Source organism: Cyprinus carpio, chromosome A11 (genome assembly GCF_018340385.1).
Source record: "Cyprinus carpio isolate SPL01 chromosome A11, ASM1834038v1, whole genome shotgun sequence".
NCBI lineage: Eukaryota > Metazoa > Chordata > Actinopteri > Cypriniformes > Cyprinidae > Cyprinus > Cyprinus carpio.
In genome coordinates this window covers 18,838,871-18,856,847 of record NC_056582.1, presented here as the reverse complement: position 1 = coordinate 18,856,847, position 17,977 = coordinate 18,838,871, and the positions used below count along the sequence as shown (strand labels likewise).

The 17,977-nt window shown below is 37.6% G+C and overlaps 1 protein-coding gene across 1 annotated transcript; it reads left to right on the top strand.

Annotated features, from left to right (window-relative positions):
* The first annotated feature begins 825 nt into the window (after positions 1-825).
* On the top strand, positions 826-17,690 carry LOC109050783 (phosphatidylinositol 4,5-bisphosphate 3-kinase catalytic subunit alpha isoform-like). The gene is given in 20 exon segments (XM_042766650.1): positions 826-1,192; positions 3,293-3,704; positions 3,956-4,165; positions 7,178-7,428; positions 7,830-8,075; positions 8,279-8,364; positions 9,872-9,977; positions 10,376-10,528; positions 10,843-10,977; positions 11,881-12,005; positions 12,095-12,341; positions 12,428-12,531; positions 12,656-12,827; positions 13,476-13,582; positions 14,073-14,194; positions 14,290-14,368; positions 14,547-14,717; positions 14,806-14,923; positions 15,016-15,170; positions 15,911-17,690. Coding segments are annotated over 19 exon segments (3,210 nt in total). The 5' UTR covers positions 826-1,192; positions 3,293-3,352; the 3' UTR covers positions 16,182-17,690.
* Positions 17,691-17,977: the final 287 nt, after the last annotated feature.

Here is a 17,977-nt window from a genome sequence, read left to right as displayed (position 1 = left end):
TACCTATATAATTTAAGTACATTTGAACTCGAGTAGTGTTGAAACTGTATACTTGTATTTTATTTTTATTTTTTGCTCCTTAAACATCCATTTAGCTATTCAAACTACAACGTAAATAATGATTGCAATGATCAACAATAAATTGAGATTACATTTTAAAATTACTTTTACATATAATTGTGAAAACTTAAAATTAAAGTTTGAAAATGCATGTTTTTAGCAAGGCCCATGACTTTTAACAAAGTAAAGAAAAAAAAAAGACTTCGTCTCGAAAGAAATTAATAGTAGTGTCAATAAACAAATTACTACCACTTATTATTAATATAGGCCTATTATTATATATGCAACTACATACCTAAACGTACGGATTAAAAAAACCCGGTATATCTGTAAAGACAATGATACGGAGAATTTGAAGTTGCTTATGCAGTCTAATGTATTCATAATTTAATATTTTAAAGATTCGTCTATTCATTACCATCCAACATTTATGCAATTGCAATTCCTGTGTGCCTTTGTACAGCACCAAGCAGTCTGTGTAAAGGCACATTTTGCGCATATATTTGCAGCCTGAAGGTGGCATTAAAAGAACATATTTACGATTTCTATGGATTTCTGGAGATTAACAATTCACACTTTATTTCGCTTGTTTAGCATGTGCTTGTTGAACATATGGCTGTCCCATACTATAGCGGGATGATCGACTGAAGAAGGGGAAAAAAGAGGAGTCCAATTGGTCTCTCTCTCTCTCTCTCTCTCTCTCTCTCTCTCTCTCTCTCTCTCTCTCTCTCTCTCTCTCTCTCTCTCTCTCTCTCTCTCTCTCTCTCTCTCGCTCCCTCTTATCTATCTGCCCCTTACAGTCTATGATCAGGCCACTTTGGTGCTTGTTTATTCCCAGGATCCTCCCTTATTCCGTCGTGACAGCGTTTCTGGATATTTTTATTCAATCCATGGGATATTGGACAGCATGTATTTCGTCTTTCTCCCTCGTTGATGAATCATTTGTTTGAAAACATTGCTCGCGATCCTCCGCTGCTGATGATGGAGAGGCGGTGCGTGTCAGAGTGGGGCGGCTAGAGGCCCAGCAAAGCCCCGCGCTGGATTTACACCCCTGAGCGAGCGACTGAACACTGTAGTGGATTACCTCACGACAGCTCTCCGGTACATACCCATATTAGCTGTACGCATAAACGTGAGATATGTGTTTATTGCTTTATTGTTTGAATAACAACTCTGGTGGTATTTTAAAGTTGATGTGTTTTTTTTCTTCTGACTATAACCTTGTAAAACGTCAATGGCGGGATATTACAGCATTTTTTTTAATCTGAAAATTATCCGGTTAGTTTAGCGGGTTAGCCTAGCGGCTAGGTGGCTAAAGGAATCAATATCGTACTGTTTTAAGAAATAATCCATCTTTAATGACTTATTTACACGCTAACCATTTTTTTTTCCTTTTGGATAATTTTTTAAGCTCTTTAACAAATGCAAATGGCAGTTTCCTTTTAATTAGTATGTTATGTCAGTGATTGCTAGCTGGCTAAATATGTCATGTATATGAACCTTATGGATATCTTTCTTTAATAAGATCTAGTACTTTTTTAATGAACTAAAATACTTAAAACGTTCTTATTATAAATTTCACCTTGTTTATTTATGAAACGCCTGTTTTGCGGTGTAGTATGAAGCCGGTTTATAGTCTCATTAATCCATGTTTCTACTCTGTCACGATTCAGGTGTTGTTTGTTTTGACCGATAAACCTGATTTATATGCAGTTTATAAACAGTTAATTTTAGCAAGTGGTTCTCTGCCATTGTGGCTCAGTCTATTCCTACGCAAGAATGATAAACCTCCTAATCTCATTATTATCTTCCCGTTTCTGTCACTCTAAACACGGCTTGTAGTGTTGGCATGGGTCTCGGTTGAGTTGTTTTGGGTAAACTGTGCGTTGTTGGTCCGCTTTCCACTAGACACTGAATGATTGTCCTCCTTGCAGTTGTTACAGAATAATTCAGTGAACCTGAAGAGAAGTTATAAAGCAAACAGATCAGATGAAATCTGAACTATGATGGACTTTTACATTTACAAGCAGCCCTAACATCAGATTAAGGTAAGCACAAATACCACCACTTTATGGAAATATGGATTCATCTGCTTTCTTTATACTCTGAATAGATGTCTAGCGATAACAAGTGTGAAAGGGTTAAGTGGTGTTCCCAAGATTCGCAAAGCTCTGTAATAAACATTTGCGTGGTGTTTTACGTAAATAAACTGGAAGAACTGCATCTGAGTGTAGTCAGGACACAAGATCTGACGTGTTCAGCTCACATGGCCTAGTTTTAAAATCCAGTAATTTCAGATCACACATTAACATGGTGAAAGGTGCTGTTTTTCAGATTAATGAATCGCTTTCAGCAGCCTTACACCTGGGAGATGCATTCGGGAGTCTGTTTGTAGGCTCGTGTTTGCAGGGAAAAACAAGTCATTCACTTCAGTACGAAGTGCCAAATGTTTCTGGCTTTATGTTATGTGGAAATATCCATCCTCTCTCACAGAGTGATACATTTCTGTCATTGCTCAGTGACTCATTGTTGTTGGGTTGTACTGAACTTTCTGTAAGCATGTTTTTTTATTAAGACTGATGTCAGTGATGTGACCGCATTAAATTATTCTGTTGGCTTCATGGTTTAGCACTACTGTGTGTCATTTAGGTATCATTCAAAACTTTGGGATTGCTAAGATTTTTTAAAATGCTTATGAAAGAAGTCTCTTATGCTTACCAGAGCTGCTTTTTAATCATAAATACAGTAAAAAAAACAGTAATATTATTACAATTTAAAACAACTGTTTTCTGTTTTAATATATTTTAAAATGCAATTTATTCCAGTGATGCAAAACTGAATTTTCAGCAGCCATAATTCCGGTCTTTAGTGTCACATGATCCTTCAGAAATCGTTCTAATATACTGATTTGCTGCTCAAATTTATTATCAATGTTGAAAACAGTTGTGCTGCTTAAGTTTTTTTGTGGAAACATCTTACAGACCCCAAACTTTTGATTAGTAGTAGTGTATATGATCAGTGATATCAGTAGGTTAAACCTTAAATAACAGTATTTTATCTGTCAGTAGCATCACTTTTGTTTATTATGCTTTGTGTGATCTATGTTCCTGTTTGTTTCAGTTTGTCTTTCAAGACCAAGTTTGTTTCTTTTGGGACATGCTGACTTGTTTATCTGAGGTGTAGTTTGCAATGCTAATGCACATCATACTTTTTCCGTCCTGTTCCCCCTCAGGTGAAGAAGAGGTTGGAGGTTTTTTTTCCCCGCTGTTAAAGATTGTGAGGACTACACACCATGCCTCCAAGACCCTCCTCTGGGGAACTATGGGGCATCCATTTGATGCCCCCCAGGATTCTGGTAGACTGTCTACTGCCCAATGGCATGATCTTGACACTAGAGTGCCTCCGGGAGGCCACCCTCATCACAATCAAACATGAACTGTTTAAGGAGGCAAGGAAGTACCCCCTCCACCACCTGCTGCAGGAGGAGACATCCTATATTTTCGTCAGTGTAACGCAAGAGGCGGAGCGTGAGGAGTTCTACGATGAGACGAGAAGACTTTGCGACCTTCGGCTGTTCCAGCCCTTCCTAAAGGTCATAGAACCTGTAGGGAACAGAGAGGAAAAAATCCTCAACAGAGAAATCGGTAAGACCTCACACACGGGCTGGTTTTTCTTTTAATGACCATATGCATACCCTATTTCAGAAAAACATACATTACCATTCAAGTCAGTTAATTTAAATTATAATATTGTTTAAAATATTACTATTTTTTTTTAAATGTATTTTCGAATCAATTAGCATTGAAGTTTAAAAAACTTTTGAACGGTATTGTATTGGTTTATCTCTTTCCTCTTCTTACCTTGTTCTAAGATGGTGTTTTTTAATGTGTTTCAGGTTTTGCCATCGGCATGCCGGTGTGCGAGTTTGATCTCGTGAAGGATCCTGAGGTGCAGGACTTTAGGAGAAATATTCTTAATGTCTGCAAAGACTCAGTAGAGCTGCGAGATGCCAGTGGGTCACACAGTCGGGCGCTATATGTTTATCCTCCTAACGTGGAGTCTTCATCAGAGCTTCCGAAGCATATATATGGCAAATTAGACAAAGGTAGGTTTGTTCTTTTACAGGAATATTCTGGATAATTTTTCATTTCAAGTTTATGGACCAAATGGCATGTTGTCTTTTACTTGCATGAATTCTTCTGTAAAACATTATTGCTATTTGTGGTTTTAAGTTTTAATCTTTGGCCGTAACTTGTCCCGCCCTCTGTTGTATGGGTATGATAACTCGAATTGTTCAAAGCTATTGCTTAAGTAAACAGACTTACAATTTTCCTTTGGCTGAGACATTTTACGGTTGCAAGAAAAAGCATAACAACATGGGAACTACTCAGAACAACCTAACATTGGCTATGTTTACATGCACACTTTTTGGTTCAATCGGACTGAATTCATTACACTTGATGAATCTGATTTTAGTGTTTACATGAACGCTAAATAAAGTGATCGGGTTGATGTGTGCGTTTATATGTTACAAGCTTCATATCAGAATAGATTTTTTTTGACATGCGCACACTGCACAAATAGTGAAAGTGACGTATAGATAATATTGAGTTTCTCACTGTTGGCACATAATAACCACTCTCCTACATGTTTTTTTTTTTTTTTTTTAATTTGTTTTTAACAGCAGAATTAATATTTACCCATTTATGGATACATGGACATATAAACCACTGTGCTGCTCATATTTATCATGCAAAAAAAAAAAAACCTCCCCGTGGCCAAACCGCGTTGCCTGTGGATGAGTCTCCAAAACAAGGTTGTCCTGCTCCACTTCACAGTTTCCGAGTGAAAGGAGAGTTTTATAATGACAGGACATGCATTTATACAACACTTTATTCAAAAGGAAGAGCCGCTCCTTCCGTGCGTCATATGTCATTACGTTATTTCTATGTCATTGCACATGCACAGTTCTTTCAGTTTGGTGGTTCAATCCGATCGAGTGTTTACATGCAATTTCAATCGTATTAGAAGAGGAATAAACGACGCCCTTCAATCCAATCGAGATTTCATTCGGATCGAGCTCAAACCGATCGATAAAGGTGTTTATAAGAACGTTTTTCAATCTGATTGAGCCATCAATCCGATTACAAACGGATCTTTTGGGTGCATGTAAAGTAGCCATCGAGATTTTAAATGGTGCTTGGCCATGCAAACTCACATTTTCTTCAAGAGCTAAAAAAATCTTTCTTGAGCTATCACCTTCTTTTGAAGTAAGACAACTTTTCTAGGCACTTCTGCTTATGACTTACCAGTGTAATTTCTGTGGGCAGAATTTGCAGAACTCAACTGCAGAACAGTGCAAACCGTTCCGTATAATATGGAATTGTCTCATATTTAAGGCATCAGAGAAGGGTTTTGTATGGAAGCTATACAGACCGCAGTTTGTCACTCAAGCCACTCAAGGAAGACTTTAAAACCTTGCAGAAACCTCTGCCGCCTTGCCGCCTTGTCGCTCCTGCTTCACAGCAAGCGGGGCTCGCGCTAACGGCAATCCCCTTCACCATCCGTGTTTTGATTTCAGCAAATCAGTTTGGGTGAATGTAAAGAACGTGATTATTGATCATAAGCACAACTTCCTGCTAGGCAAGAAAACATTCAATCTACCTGATTGAAGACGTCTTTCAGTATTGTAAGTACATGTTGTTAAATAGAGAAACAGAATTACATATTTTTAAAATTTTAATTTCTAGCGTATTCCTAAACTTGGACCTCATTATTGAAGAACAAATTTAAGCACCAAAAAGCAGCCCACACACTCCAAGTTCTCTTTAATTGAAAAATAGTCATTTTCATGCATTCATAGGCTACATGGTTGCAATAATATTTGTTCAAAATTTTAAATGCCATTGTTTAAAAAAAAACAACTTTATTGACTGACATTTCATAGATGTTCAATTGTAATACTTTCAAATTGTGTGCCATATTGGAAATCACTGTGACATAAACACCCCACCCTGTCTATTTTTCTGTAGAAACCCTTATTTCGTAATATAAAAAGTCCAATTTCCATGCTTTAAATTGTCTTATTAAATAATTTAATTAAATACAGTGAATTAAATCAATTTTAAAAATAATTAAATATCATTATTTATTTTTTTATGAAATGTTGATGAAAATATAAATTAAAATATTTCAAATATAGTCAAAAAGCTGAAAATACTTTATATTTGATATAAATAATGATTTACCACACTAGTCTAATCGCCGTTCACACCAAGAATGATAACTATAAAGATAACGATATTAGTGTCCACACCAGCGAACGATATCGTCTGTTTATTCTAAGCGCACGTGCGTCTGCCGCTTTAAATTCTCAAGCACGTTATAGCAGGATGGATCCTGATTGGTTGTCAATGTTTATATCGTTTTTCTGTGCCTTTATCATTATAGTTGTAGTGTGGACTCTGCTATTCTTTAATATTGAGAACGTTTTTAGAACTATATCTTTATCGTTATCTTTATAGTTATTGTGCTTGGTGTGAACGGGCCTTAATGCTAGCACATTATTGAACAGGCACTTTTGATATTTGCATGTTTTATGCATGTATTAATGCTGCTGCCCAACTGCCTGCTAGGCTTTCATTGTGTTTTTTTAATACACATTGACGGAACAGTTTTGTAGTTTTGTATCATAATTGGCTGTGGTAATCGACAGCATGCCACAGATGCTGCACATTGATTCTGAGGTTGAAATTAACATGGTATGTTTCTGTATGGTTTATACCCTAAGGCCAGTAGTAATCTTCATAGTGTAGAGTCATAATAGGAAGTTTTGTATTGCAGCAATGTTGTTTTCTTTCATATGTGATGTGTTGTATCAGTAGTAGTCATGTAGCATATGATGCTTGTTTTTTGCTTTTGCTTCTCCGTTTCCTCTTACCCTGGAGGAATGCATGCACAACCACTCCATTACAGATGCATTCAAAATCCAGCCTTACTTTTTAACACACTCAGTTGCCATGTGGGATTAATTGTTTGTTCTCACATGCTTAATGCTTGAAGGAATCAATTCAATAATGCTGTTTCTGTTAACGCTCTGGTCGTCTTTGTGTGCTAGGTCAAATCATTGTGGTCATCTGGGTGATCGTCTCTCCCAACAACGACAAGCAAAAGTACACGCTAAAGATCAATCACGATTGCGTACCTGAGCATGTGATCGCTGAAGCCATCAGGAAGAAGACCAGGAGCATGCTGCTGTCCGCCGAGCAGCTAAAGATGTGCGTGCAAGAATATCAGGGCAAATACATCCTGAAAGTCTGCGGCTGTGATGAGTATCTGTTGGAAAAGTACCCCATTAGTCAGTACAAGGTATCTAGACCCTTTTGGTCTCACTTGAATTACAGTCTTTTATTCTGTGTATGAATGCAATTTATATACTTTTTTCTTTTTTGTGTTCTCATGATATTTTTATCTTGAGTACAGATTTGTGGTTTCATACTCGGCACTGATTAATTAGCCATCTGAAAATTCTAGTCATCTCAGATTTTTCAGGGTTTTGGCACTAGTCATGTGTTTGTTCCAGGCTTTCATTATCTCAAAACCAGCCAGTACACAGAACTGCATTTTAAGTTTTGTATCATCCCATCAAAAAGTACTGCCAGAATTAGTGTTGTTTAGGACGCTAAAAATAGCTCTGGACATTTAACAGTGTTGATTATGTGGCTTTATGTACAAAATCTCTTGCTGTTTCTCTCTTCTGGTTCTGTCAGTATGTACGGAGTTGCATTATGCTGAGTCGGCTGCCAAACCTCATGCTTATGTCCAAGGACAGTCTTTACTCTCAGCTGCCTATGGACAACTTCACCATGCCCTCCTACGCCCGCCGCATCTAAACAAATGAGCTTTACATTTATTGTTATTATTATTATTATTTAATATGGACCATTAACAGCACTCTAAGGATACGTGTCCTTTGTGCCACATACGTTAATGTGAATATTCGGGACATTGACAAGGTGCTTAGCTGATGTCTTTTTGTATTTTGAATTTATTTTATTTTTTTATACAAAATGAATGGGAAGTGTTTAGTAAGGTAGCAGAAGTTTCACACTGTGAAAGAACAGGAAGCTGTTTGTGTGTTTCTTCTTATTATTTTCTGCACTAGTATTTACTTAATCTAAGAGGCTGTTTGCTAATTGGTTTTTACCTTTTGTTTCAGATTTATGTGCGGACCGGGATCTACCATGGTGGAGAACAGTTGTGTGATAATGTCAATACACAGCGTGTGCCGTGTTCAAACCCAAGGTACCGTGCGATCACTGGTCATATCTGATACTACAATTGATTCATTACTGAGTGAAAGTGTCGGGACTTTTTATCTCATAATTCTGTCTTTCTTGCAATTATGAGTATGTATTTTGCAATTCAGACTTTTTTGTCAGAATTCTGAGTTTACATCTCTTCTAAAAGGAGCCTAATTTCATGGATGAAAGGATCTGTTTGTATTAGGGCTGTGCAATTAATCGCATTCGCTGTCATGCGCATCTCGTCAGTAAAGCCAGTCCCGTGATTAGTAGTAAATCACCATCACCTGCTTTCAGATTGAGCGGCGTTCACTACACAGAGCCGTAGTTCACTGACAATTAGGCAAAATCGCCCTCATAATCGCAGATGAACCGCATTCGATTTCAAACGCGATATCGCCTAGTTTGTCAGTGAATTACGGGACCGGCTTTACTTACGAGATGCGCATGACAATCGAATGTTATTAATTTCACAGCCCTAGTTTGTACGACAAAATGCATATTTTGTTCAATACATTTTTTGGTGCTGTCCAGTTCATATTCATTTTAATGCACAGAATCAAATCTGATGTTCATGAAATGCAATTGTGAGATATACATTTTTGAAATTTGAATAAAGTCAGATTAGTGAGAAAAAAATTGCTTTTACCTTTATTTTTGATTCTGTGGCAGAAACAGGATTCCATACCTTATAATGTAGTAAAATGTAGTTTTTGGGGCAGCTGTGGCCTAATGGTTAGAGATTTGGACTTGTAACCCGAAGGTTGCAGGTTCGAGTCTCGGTGCTGGCAGGAGTTGTAGCTGGGAGGGAGTGAATGAACAGCGCTCTCTTCCACCCTCAATACCCATGACTGAAGTGCCCTTGAGCAAGGCACTGAACCCCCGGTTGCTCCCCGGGCGCAGGATATAGCTGCCCACTGCTCCGGGTGTGTGTTCACAGTGTGTCCACTTCTCACTGCTGTGTGTGTGCACTTGGATGGGTTAAATGCAGAGCACCAATTCCGAGCATGGGTTACCATACTTGGCAAATGTCAAAAGTATGCAGATGTGATATGTTGGGTTTAAATGTCAAAGGAGAGAAGGAATTTCTTCTAGTGCATGAGTCAGCAGCATTTCTGAAATGAAGTGCTATTTTTCTTGGAAATCACTGTGACATAAACACCCCACCCTGTCTATTTTTCTGTAGAAACCCTTATTTCGTAATGTACACTGCAGAGTGTGTGAGTGGCGTTGTACCGCCCAACTCAACGACTAGCTCCATGCTGTCAGTGGGTAGCGCAAGTAAATAGATTTACTTCAGTCTTGTTGGCCCTGGCCACATGATAATTAGTCATATTCATTTCTCTTGCCAGCGATTGCCCTCACCGTGCCAGGGGTGGCCGAAGATTGCCCGACCCCTGATGTCATGCCCAGTACTATGACTTTTAACCGTGTTAGATATTTGAAATGCAAAATGGTATATTTTAAAAAATTGATAGCATGCTGACATCTTCTCTTTCTGTCTCCAGGTGGAACGAGTGGCTGACCTATGACATGTACATTCCCGACATCCCCCGGGCAGCTCGCCTCTGTCTCTCCATCTGCTCTGTGAAAGGAAGGAAGGGGGCAAAAGAGGTGATGATTTGGTCTTCTGTAGTGTTGTTATGGTAAACTAAAACTATTAAAATAGCTTTTGTTAATTGAAATAAAGCTTAAATAAAATATAAATAATCAATGAGATTATTTTAAAGAAACTACAAATGTTGCCTTGGCAACTGAAAATAAGTTTATTGAAATACTAAAATGACTACAATTAAAACGGAAATAAAAATAAGTTAAAGTTAAATAGAAATAGAAAAAATAAATTATAAAATATAAAAACTATAAAATAAATAAAATGACAAAAGCACAAACTAAAATTAAAGTTCTAAAAAATTTAAATTTGTAAAAAAAAATAATAATAATAAATGGATTGTTCTAATTGTGCTTGCTTCAGAGGGCTTTGAAATTTACATTTAAATGATCTTCTACAGGAGCACTGTCCACTGGCCTGGGGAAACGTCAACTTGTTTGACTACACACACACTCTGGTCTCAGGAAAGATGGCACTGAACCTGTGGCCAGTGCCACACGGCCTTGAAGACCTCCTCAACGCTATTGGGGTCACAGGCTCCAACCCTAATAAGGTTTCATCTCTTGCATAACCTCTTTGAGCACTGAGCCACTTTAATAAGCTTTAATACGATTCCTCTGTGTTGTCTAATCTGAGCAGACATGGTTAATCAAGAGCGTATGTTCCAAATCTGTTTATGCAGTATTTTGTTAATTTTATTTTAGTTATTTTTTATTTAAAAGGAAAATCTAATGGCCTTTATGCAAAATTCAAGAGTGTATCTAGATGCTAAAACCTTATTAGTTCTTAGTAAAGTGTTATTTAGTTACTTTTATTTGTTAATGTGTTTTGCTGTATATTTAATTTATTCATTTATGTTTGCTCTAGGAAACACCATGTCTAGAACTGGAGTTTGACTATTTCAGCTCCCCTGTTAAGTTCCCTGACATGGCCACGATCGAGGATCATGCTAACTGGATAATATCCAGGGAGATGGGATACAATTACTGCCAGTCTGGACAGGTGAGCTTACAGACACCCATCCTAATTAATTAATTATACTGACACACTTCCTGCCGCTATTAATGTAGACAGAAACATCTGTCAATTTCTATGGTCACCTCACGAGTCTGTGTCATCATTCCAATTATTAATTATCATGTTCATTCATTTGATTTTGTAATAGATCACAGCAGTGACAGTACACTTTTTTTTTTTAGCAGCATGGGTCCTGGAGGCCTATTCACTTTCTCAAAACATTGCTGATTCATCAAGGCTTTAAAACTACTGCTTTCTTGTTAAAAATATCTGATGCATCAATTCTACAAAAGCAGACATCATTGTTTAATGACAACAGAGGTCATATTAGGTCTGTCTTGCAAAGATTGTTGCTCAAAATCTCATTTCTGAACTGCGATTGAGGTTTATTCACATTGAAAGTATACTATTGTTCAAGAATTTGAGTTTTTGAAAGAAGTCTCTTATGCTGCATTTATTTGATCAAAAATTCAATCAAAATATTACAATTTCAAAAAACTGTTTTCTATTTTAATACATTTTAAAATGTAATTTATTCCTGTGATGACAAAGCTGAATTTTCACATTGTCACATGATACTGATACAATGATTTGCTGCTCAAGAAACAGCAATATTGATATAGTTTTTGTGGAATAATGAAATGCCCTTTCTGAGTAAAAGTATGAATTTCTTAAAGTCTTTCTGACCCCAAACTTTTGAATGGTAATGTATATAAAATAAAATGGAAGAAAAGAAATATATTTGTAAATATTGTAATATTTTAAATATTATTAAATGAATATTAATCATTAATAAAATATGACTGAATTTATTTTCCTTTCCAAGGGCATTTTTCTTTGTGAAATTTGTTCTGTGTTTATTAATTGAGTTTCTCATCTGACTTACAGAGCAGCAGACTCGCGCGAGACCACGCCATGACGGAGGCTGATATAGAGCAACTTCGTCAGCTGAGCAACAGGGACCCGCTTTCTGAGATCACTGAGCAGGAAAAAGACTTCTTATGGAGACACAGGTAGTCTAACGCCCCCATTAGCTCTCCTCATTTTGGTGCCTATTGGTAGAAAAATGTATTTAAAACTGTATTTGTGTTTTTTACTCTAGGCAGTATTGTGTAAATATTCCAGAAATCCTGCCCAAGATTCTTCTGGCGGTGAAGTGGAATTCCAGGGATGAAGTTGCACAGATGTATTGCCTTCTTAAAGACTGGCCCGCAATAAAGCCGGAACAAGCCATGGAGTTGCTTGACTGTAACTATCCTGATCCAATGATCCGAGACTTCGCAGTTCGGTGCCTTGAGAAGTATCTGACTGATGACAAACTCTCGCAGTACCTCATTCAGTTGGTTCAGGTAAAACTGATATATTCAGTTATTAATAAAAAATGTCCTTGTGTTTACTTTTGAGTTTTCAATGTTTTACTTCACATTTGTTTAAGGTTTTGAAGTATGAGCAGTATCTTGATAACACATTGGTGCGATTTCTGCTGAAAAAAGCTCTTACCAACCAGAGGATTGGGCACTTCTTCTTTTGGCATTTGAAGTAAGGGATTTCCTCTTTTTGTTCTCTTTTCTGTCAGGGTTAATGTACACTGACCTAAACATCATGATCATGTTTCTGAAGTTCCAAATGAAGTTAAATTGTAACCTATCTTCTGGGGTTGCAGGTCAGAAATGCACAATAAAACCGTGAGTCAGCGGTTTGGTCTGCTGCTGGAGTCGTACTGTCGGGCATGTGGCATGTACCTGAAGCACCTGAGCAGACAGGTGGAAGCCATGGAGAAGCTCATCAACCTCACAGACATTCTCAAACAGGAGAAGAAGGATGAAACTCAGAAGGTAAACTCAGCCTTTGACCTTCTCACCTCACCTAAAAGTAGGTAGTTGCATGGGCACGTGAGGTTAAATTAGGAGAGTCTTTAGGGAGGATACAACATCCACTCTATGAGGTGATCCTTAAAAAGCATTCAGACATTACAGTAAACATCCACTCGATGTTGTTAAGTAATTAAGCCTAAAGTTCATTAGCCAATTAAGTTGTTTTGCATTTGCTGTGAATCAGGTTTGAGAAGCTCTTCGATCTAATGGGGGCTCAAATCATAATTATTTCATCATCAAGGAATCAAGTGTGGATAAAAGGATTCATGAATCTGCAGTTTGATAATTAATTATTTTTATTAAAACAGATAAATAACTGAAAATTAGGAGTTATTAATTATGGAACAAAAATGATCAAAATGAAAGTGGTCATTTTTAATATGTGATAAAATTATTGATAAATGCATTTTTATTTTTCATTGAATTTTATTGCGCCCGCCTCCTGGTGTAGTGGGAAATTGATAATAGGGCAATAGAAAATAGAAAAATCAATAAAAATAAATACAAATCATCATTCAGATCATTCATTGCCCTGATGTTGATCTTAGAATTATATTTTTATCTATTGACTGACTTTTATTTTATAGTGTATTTGTTTCGGTTTTTCAGGTGCAAATGAAGTTCCTTGTGGAGCAGATGAGGCGACCAGACTACATGGATGCCCTCCAAAATTTCACCTCTCCACTCAACCCTGCCCACCAGCTGGGTAATCTACGGTGAGTCCCACACTGTGCAGCATTTACAGCTGAGAGAATGTATTTTCACTTAGAAGACATGTCGGGTTTACTGCAACATTAAGCATGGCAGTAAAGACATTTATAATGTTACAAAATGTTCTTTTTCAAATCAGTGCTGTTCTTTTGAACTTCCTACAGTTTCTTTCTTAAAGCAGAACCTGTTACTGTTTTCAACATTGATAATAATAAATGTTTCTTGAATAGCAAATCAGTTTATTAGAATGATTTCTGAAAAATCATGTTACACTGAAAACTGAAAATGCAGCTTTGCAATCACAGGAATAAATTACATTTTAAAATATATTAAAATAGAAAACAGTTTTTTTGAAATTGAAATAAATTTTCACAATATTACAGAATTTTTTAGCAAATAAATGCAGCCTTGGTGAGCAAAAAAAAAAACACTGACAACATGCTTTTGAACTGTAGACGGTTTGATTGCTAACTTGTTTTTCTGTTTGCCTGTTAGACTTGAAGACTGCAGAATCATGTCCTCTGCCAAGAGACCGCTCTGGCTGAACTGGGAAAATCCTGACATCATGTCCGAACTTCTCTTCCAAAACAATGAGATCATCTTCAAGAATGGGGATGGTCAGATTTTTATTCTCATGTTTGTTTGTTTTTCTTTTTTAGTACAAATGTCCTTATTTTGTATGGTAAAAATCAAAACCTTTTCCTTTCCTCAGACCTGCGGCAAGACATGCTGACACTACAGATCATCAGAATAATGGAGAACATTTGGCAAAACCAGGGGCTGGACCTGAGGTATGTGGGCGTAGTGGTTAAACATCTTGCCTGGTAACCAAAACATTGTTCAGCCAAATAAATAGTAGTTAACCGGGTATTAATGTTAAGTTGTTCTTAATTTTCCTGCAGCCAAGTCTTGAGTGATCTTGAAAAGATGTGGAATTTTCTATTAACTCTTACATTTTTGGTATCCCAGAATGCTTCCCTATGGCTGCTTGTCTATTGGAGACTGCGTGGGTCTCATTGAGGTGGTGAGAAGTTCCCACACCATCATGCAGATTCAGTGTAAAGGAGGTCTAAAAGGTGCGCTTCAGTTTAACAGTACAACGTTGCATCAGTGGCTAAAGGACAAGAATCGGGGCGAGATGTGAGTGGCAAATATTTTAATAATTATTTTCACCATTTAAAATATCCAGTATTCAAATATCTAGTGAGAAAATCATCTGTGTTAATAGGTACGACATGGCCATCGACTTGTTTACGCGATCCTGCGCTGGCTATTGTGTGGCTACTTTCATTCTGGGCATCGGTGACAGACACAACAGTAACATCATGGTGAAGGATGATGGGCAGGTATGAACTTGATCTTTAGATGCTTTAATGCCAATGAAACATTCTTTCATTATCAGTATCCTCATATTGACCGCTGGCTTGTGTTCCTGCAGCTGTTTCATATAGATTTTGGTCACTTTTTGGACCACAAGAAGAAGAAGTTTGGCTACAAGCGAGAGCGAGTGCCGTTTGTCTTAACTCAAGACTTCTTAATTGTGATCAGCAAAGGAGGAACCCAAGAGTGCACTAAAACCAGAGAGTTTGAGAGGTGCGTATGTGCATATTGGAAGCATTACCAATTATTTTCCAGTGTTAGCTTAACAGAAATAATCTTTTGTGTTTCAACATTAACATAGTAATTGGCAGGCAGCTAACTATCCGAGACAGTTAGAGATTGAGTTGAACAATAGAGGCTTTCAAAATGGGCCTCTTGGGCCTCCATCCCAGCAGCCTTTCCTCCTTCAACAATACTCTGACAGCCAGCCGGCTGCCAAGTTTCCTGCCTCTTCTCCAGACTTCCGCTTTCTTATAAATCTCCGCTTCAGTTGGGACTCAAAGGAGGCTTAAAAAAAAAAAAACAGGATTTGTATCAGTGTGTGTCAAAGGAGTAGACGTCCGTGTATAAACTTGCAAAAACTAACCCAGTGTTGAAATGGTCTCTGGTGGAAGAACAGGCTTTGAATGTGCCTTCAAAAACAGGTTTTGAGCTCATCATTTTTTATTTTTGTTTAATATAGAGCATATGAGGGAACGTTTTAATATTGTCTCCTATGAAGAGCATTTAAAGTCTCCTGAAATTTGTAAGAATTTTGTTGTCTTCAGTTTATTAGCTTTATACATAGTTGCAGTGATTTTTTTTTAATTTTTTTATGAGCTTTTGGATTATTGCAGAAAATAAGCTCTGAGGAACCCAATAAGCATTTAAAAAACCCATTACTAGTTTCTGAGTTTTTGGACATTGTTTACCTTCAGCGGGGTAGCTGAACGTCTCACTGTCTCCCCCTACAGGTTCCAGGAGATGTGCTATAAGGCTTACTTGGCTATCAGACAGCATGCCAACCTTTTCATAAATCTCTTCTCCATGATGCTGGGCTCAGGCATGCCAGAGCTGCAGTCCTTCGATGACATCGCTTACATCCGAAAGACCCTGGCGCTGGACAAAACAGAGCAAGAGGCCCTAGACTATTTCATGAAGCAGATGAATGACGCTCACCATGGTGGATGGACCACCAAGATGGACTGGATCTTTCACACCATCCGACACCATGCCCAAAACTGAGCCGACACAGATCCCAGTCACTGGTGGAATTTGGGGCTGGATAACAGGCAGAAACAAAACCCTTTTTGTAGGAAGCACTGCCTGTTTTATGCCATGAAGAATCATAGCACCCAAACCTCATGTACAATTGACCTTCAGAGCACTAAAACAACCTTCTTGTTTATTGTTTTCCTCCTCATATGAGGCATCTCTTGCCCATCATTGTCCAGAGTGGTTGTACATTATAGCTGAGGTTTTGTCCTACAGTTAGTTTTTTTCTCTCCCCATTGTGCTGCTCTTCTCCTGGAGAGTCGATTCTTCTTCTTCATCTTATTACTTATTACAATTTTTCTGCGGAAAACAAACCTTCAAAGACAAAAAAAAAAAAAGTTCTGCACTCTTCAGGAGCTTTTGTGGGGATGTTCATGTCTTCCTGTTTAAAACTACAAATGCCTTCTAATATGCATGGAACCTCTGAGAACACTAGAAAAACAGGGTATGAAACTTTCTGGTCTGCTACCTGGCCTTTCCTCTCAAAACCAACACTAAACCCCCCGAAAGGCAGCCGAGGCGTAGCAGGACGAATCTGATGGTGCTGATTTTTCAAATTGCGCTCCTGTTCTTTGAGTTCAGTTGGCCACACAGGTCTTTATAATAGACAGATGATAAGGTTTCGTTCTCTTTTCTTCCTTATATGCACATTGAGCTAAAATGATAGCCTGAATACCTTATTATGCACTGGATGTGAATATTTTTATTTCCTTTTTATTATGAACTCAAATTTTGGCCTCAAAGTAGCACTACATGAGTCTTGTACTCCTTATACAGACTTTTCAGAGACATGGTTTGTGTTCTCAATATGTACGTTACTCACTACACAATAACAGTGCAGATCCTCCATGATAGAAAGAAATATTCATTTTAGGACTACAAGGTTTTTTTTTTATTTTTTTTATGGCTAGTACTGATGGTGATATATAAGCAGATGAGTGCTGATTAAGTATTTCCCTTATTTTACACAATATTTACTCAGAATATTCATTTTTGACAAGGCTGTCAGCCAATACAGATGGGTTAAAAATAGTCACTTATTGGCAAATTAATCAGCCTGGCTGACATATATCGGTTTATCTCTAATCAGGACAAATATTTTATTTTTATTCCTTACAGATCAATGATGTTTTTCCAGTTCCAGTGTGTGAAACATCACGGGAATCCAGGTTATTGGCTCTCTGTGTTTTCTTGGTTGTCCGGTGTGATTGAGCAGCGCAGAATAACGATTGTTCTACCAGATGCCCTGGCAGCGTGCAGATATGAAGCCTTAATACGCTTGCTTAGTATGAATGGATATTCTTCTCAATGTGCCCTCGCATGCCACAGGAAAGCACACACTTGCCGTTGCTTTGACGCTGGGTAGTTAGGAAAGAACAAAACCGCTTTTTCTCCCCTTCCGTTGAGTCTGGGTACTTTATTTTACTACACTAAAGCTGGCAAAACCTTTCCTGTTAGCCTGACTTTTTTTTTTTTTTTTTTTTTAAACAGATGCCACTTGTAGTTTGAGTGAGAAGCATTAAAGGGATAGTCCACCCAAAAAAGATAATTATTTTGTTTTTTACTGTAGATGTTGGGAACTAAGCCAATTCGGTTCCCATTGACTTCAATGGTATTTTTTTGTCCATTCTTTGAAAGTCAGTGGGAACCGGAACTGGAACTTGTTTGTCTTCATTCTTCAAAATTTATTTTTGTGTGTTTCACAGAAGAAAGTCAGCCATGGGTCATCTTGGGCTGGACTGTTTCTTTAAAACAGATGGTGCTAT